The following is a 3,820-nucleotide window of genomic DNA, read 5'->3' on the forward strand; positions in this document are numbered from 1 at the left end:
GTGTGTTGGTGTTTGTGCAGATTGATAATGTGTGTGTTGGTGTATGTGCAGAGTGATAATGTGTGTGTTGGTGTTTGTGCAGATTGATAATGTGTGTGTTGGTGTTTGTGCAGATTGATAATGTGTGTGTTGGTGCAGATTGATAATGTGTGTGTTGGTGTTTGTGCAGATTGATAATGTGTGTGTTGGTGTTTGTGCAGAGTGATAATGTGTGTGTTGGTGTTTGTGCAGATTGATAATGTGTGTGTGGTGTATGTGCAGATTGATAATGTGTGTGTTGGTGTTTGTGCAGATTGATAATGTGTGTGTTGGTGTTGGTGCAGATTGATAATGTGTGTGTGGTGTTTGTGCAGATTGATAATGTGTGTGTTGGTGTTTGTGCAGATTGATAATGTGTGTGTTGGTGTTTGTGCAGATTGATAATGTGTGTGTTGGTGTTTGTGCAGATTGATAATGTGTGTGTTGGTGTTTGTGCAGATTGATAGTGTGTGTGTTGGTGTATGTGCAGATTGATAATGTGTGTGTTGGTGCAGATTGATAATGTGTGTGTTGATGTTTGTGCAGATTGATAATGTGTGTGTTGGTGTTTGTGCAGATTGATAATGTGTGTGTTGGTGCAGATTGATAATGTGTGTGTTGGTGTTGGTGCAGAGTGATAATGTGTGTGTTGGTGTTTGTGCAGAGTGATAATGTGTGTGTTGGTGTTTGTGCAGATTGATATTGTGTGTGTTGGTGTTTGTGCAGAGTGATAATGTGTGTGTTGGTGTTTGTGCAGATTGATAATGTGTGTGTGGTGTATGTGCAGATTGATAATGTGTGTGTTGGTGTTTGTGCAGATTGATAATGTGTGTGTTGATGTTTGTGCAGATTGATAATGTGTGTGTTGGTGCTTGTGCAGATTGATAGTGTGTGTTGGTGTTTGTGCAGACTGAAGACAACGTGTGTATCTGATACTCAGTTTTATTGACAGCAGCAGCCTCCATGCAGGACGATGAAAACATGAACATTGAAACCTGCACAGGTGTGCTATAGAGCAATGTGCTTCAACACCAGAATGAAGACTCATTTCATAGAAAGTGACATCATCGCACAATAATCCGCCATAGAAATCTGGCTTTGTGTTCTCCTATAAATATATATACTGTATATATATATATATATATATACTGTAAATATATACATATACTCTCTCCATGTAAAACACTCACAAAGAGGTAGACAAACTAGAAAAATAGAGATGTGTTACAAACATAGAAATATCTTCTGAGTGGAAACAGCTTCACGACATCCGGACATTCACTTTGTTGTCATGCAGAAATATTTACAGACGGACGGTTTCTCAGATATTGTACTTTAGTAGAAGTAGAAGTACTCGGATCATGTACTTTAATAAAAGTAGAAGTACTCGGATCTAAAAGTACTGCAATCAAGTACTGTTCCTCAAGTAAAAGTAGAAAAGTATTCTCATCAAAATATAGTGAAAGTAGCGACAGTAAATAGTCATTGTGCAGATTGGTCCATTTCCGAATAATATAAATATATATATGTTTTATAATGATTGATCATTAAAGTGTTCTCAAAGCTGGTAAAGGTGCAGCTAGTTTGAAGGACTTTGTATACTGCAGGGTAGCTTGTGGATTTACTCCAGGTTGAACTCAAGTCTGATTTAAGTGAGTAGAAGCACAAGGTAACAAAACATGGAAATACTCAAGTAAAGTACAAGTACCTCACACTTAAGTAAAAGTACTTGAGTAAATGTACTCAGTTGCTCTCCACATGTTTAAAGTCCTCAGTCTGTAGTTTTTCCACCTGCAGATGCTTCCTCCTGCACGCATGCGCCGTGAGAGGAACACTTGTGTGACGTCACATCGACGCTTTTTCCAGTTGACGGTTCAAACATACTGCTCTCTGCAGTAATAATTAGTTCATGTTCAGACGCCAGGTGCGTTCACGGCCAGCGAGTAGGCGGCCATCATCTGCGCACGCAGCTGCTGCTTCACGTGCACGCGCCCATGCCTCTTCCGCTCGTCGCTGCGCGCGAACCTCTTGCCGCACACGTCGCACGAAAAGGGCTTCTCCCCCGTGTGCGTGCGCGTGTGCGTGGTCAGGTGGTCGCTGCGGCTGAAGCTGCGCGAGCAGATGGTGCACGTGAAGGGTTTCTGTCCAGTGTGGATGCGCACGTGCCTGTTGAGCTCGTCTGAGCGCGAGAAGCGGCGCTCGCACCCGTGCATCGTGCACGTGAAGGGTTTCGCCTTCTGCGCGGGAGCTCTCCTCCCTGTGCGTGACTGTTTGGGGGCTGCGTGCATGCTGCTGATGTTGACTATCGGGAACGCGCCCTGCAGAAGGGAGGAGAGCAGATGCACGTCCACGGTGGAGGGGAGCGTGGGGGGGGAGAACAGCTCCGTCTTCACCGGTCTGCTGATGACGTAGTTAACGGGATCCCCCCCGGTCACCGGGAACCCCTTCAGCCAGTCCTCTAGCGGCTCCTGCTTCACCTCGAAGCCGGGCTTCAGGTCGCTCTGCCCGGCGTCACAGCTCAGCAGAGAGTCGATAAAGTCACAAACATCCACCTGTTGCTCCAGAGCCGACAGCGGGAGCAGAGAGTCTGCGCTGCCCAGGAACAGAGCGTCATTCCCGGGCATAGAGTGGGAACACCCACTGCTGCAGCTGGAGCTCAAAAACTCACTTTTCACCACAACTGGGTAGGAAACCATGGGAGGGAGAGGGGGGGTCGCTTCACTGCTGGGGGGGGCAGAGGAAGAAGATGGTGATGGTGATGGAGCAAAGAGGGGGGAGAAAGGAGATGCTGTAGCCGGGGAAGGGGCTGCAAGATCCGGGGAAGAGTCTTGCTCCATTTCGGTGCAGATCCCCACGATCTCCGTGATCATGTTGAGGATGGCGTCCGCGGTGCTGCTCAGTCCCGGGGATTGCGCCTCCGGTTCCGGGAAGAAGCTGTTGCTGTAGCCGAGGGAAGGCGAGAGGGAGTCCGAGGAACAGTCACTGAAGTCGGAGAAGAAATCCGAGTCAGAGGCGTCTGTTCCCGGAGAGAAGACTGCAGGAGGAGGAGGAGGAGGAGGAGGAGGGTGTTATTGTCATTGCATAATAACTCGTCAGTGGGCAGCAGCCTACACAGTGATGCATGCAGCAGGATGCATTATGAATACTTTAAAATAATAAAATACAAGTATTGCTCTATTTAAAAAAAATAAGAAATGTTAAATAAGCATGATTTTTTTTAAATGTGCACCAAAATAAAAGCAACACATTTAAATATGCAAATAAGGTAAATAATATATAAAGTGGTATATTTAATACAAATAATAATATTAATGCAAAATGTAATAATGCTAAATATCCACATTTTCACTAATAAACACACATTTCCTAAACAGACACATTTCGCACATTTTCTCATTATTCTCTAATTGTCTTAACGCACCTTGGCAGATTGGGGACCCCCCCTCAGAGTCTCTGTTGGGGCTCGAGCCCACACTGTCCACCCACATGCTGCAAGCATCCTCAAAGTCCGACATGAAGCTGTCCTCGCGCTGCAGGAGCATATTGTGTGTGTTGTTGTGTGTTTGGATAAATCCTCCGGTAAAGCTCGGTGCTGTGTGAAGATGCTCTCCCTGCCTCAGCAGCTTTTATACTCTCCGTCTCCTAGGTAACTCCAGGCGCCTCCTGATTGGTCGGCTCCGGCGCGAGGGATTCCCCCCTCCGTAGCTGCCCAAACATGGAGCTACTTCCGGTTGTGACGCAGGGATCCCCGCGCCATATAAGGACAGGCGGGAGGTGACGTGACACAGCTGAGAGGAGCAGG

General features: G+C 46.5%; 1 protein-coding gene across 1 annotated transcript; it reads right to left on the bottom strand.

The window, feature by feature from the left end:
* Positions 1-1,100: 1,100 nt before the first annotated feature.
* Positions 1,101-3,576, bottom strand: LOC307032345 (uncharacterized protein). Its single transcript, XM_079670240.1, has 2 exons — positions 3,440-3,576; positions 1,101-3,052 (listed from the first exon to the last, which is right to left on the bottom strand). The coding sequence occupies exons 1-2, from the start codon at positions 3,558-3,560 to the stop codon at positions 1,932-1,934; spliced, it is 1,242 nt and encodes a 413-aa protein (XP_079526366.1). The 5' UTR covers positions 3,561-3,576; the 3' UTR covers positions 1,101-1,931.
* Positions 3,577-3,820: the final 244 nt, after the last annotated feature.

The sequence above is a fragment of the Notothenia rossii genome (assembly GCF_949606895.1).
Source record: "Notothenia rossii genome assembly, chromosome: 3".
Classification (NCBI taxonomy): domain Eukaryota; kingdom Metazoa; phylum Chordata; class Actinopteri; order Perciformes; family Nototheniidae; genus Notothenia; species Notothenia rossii.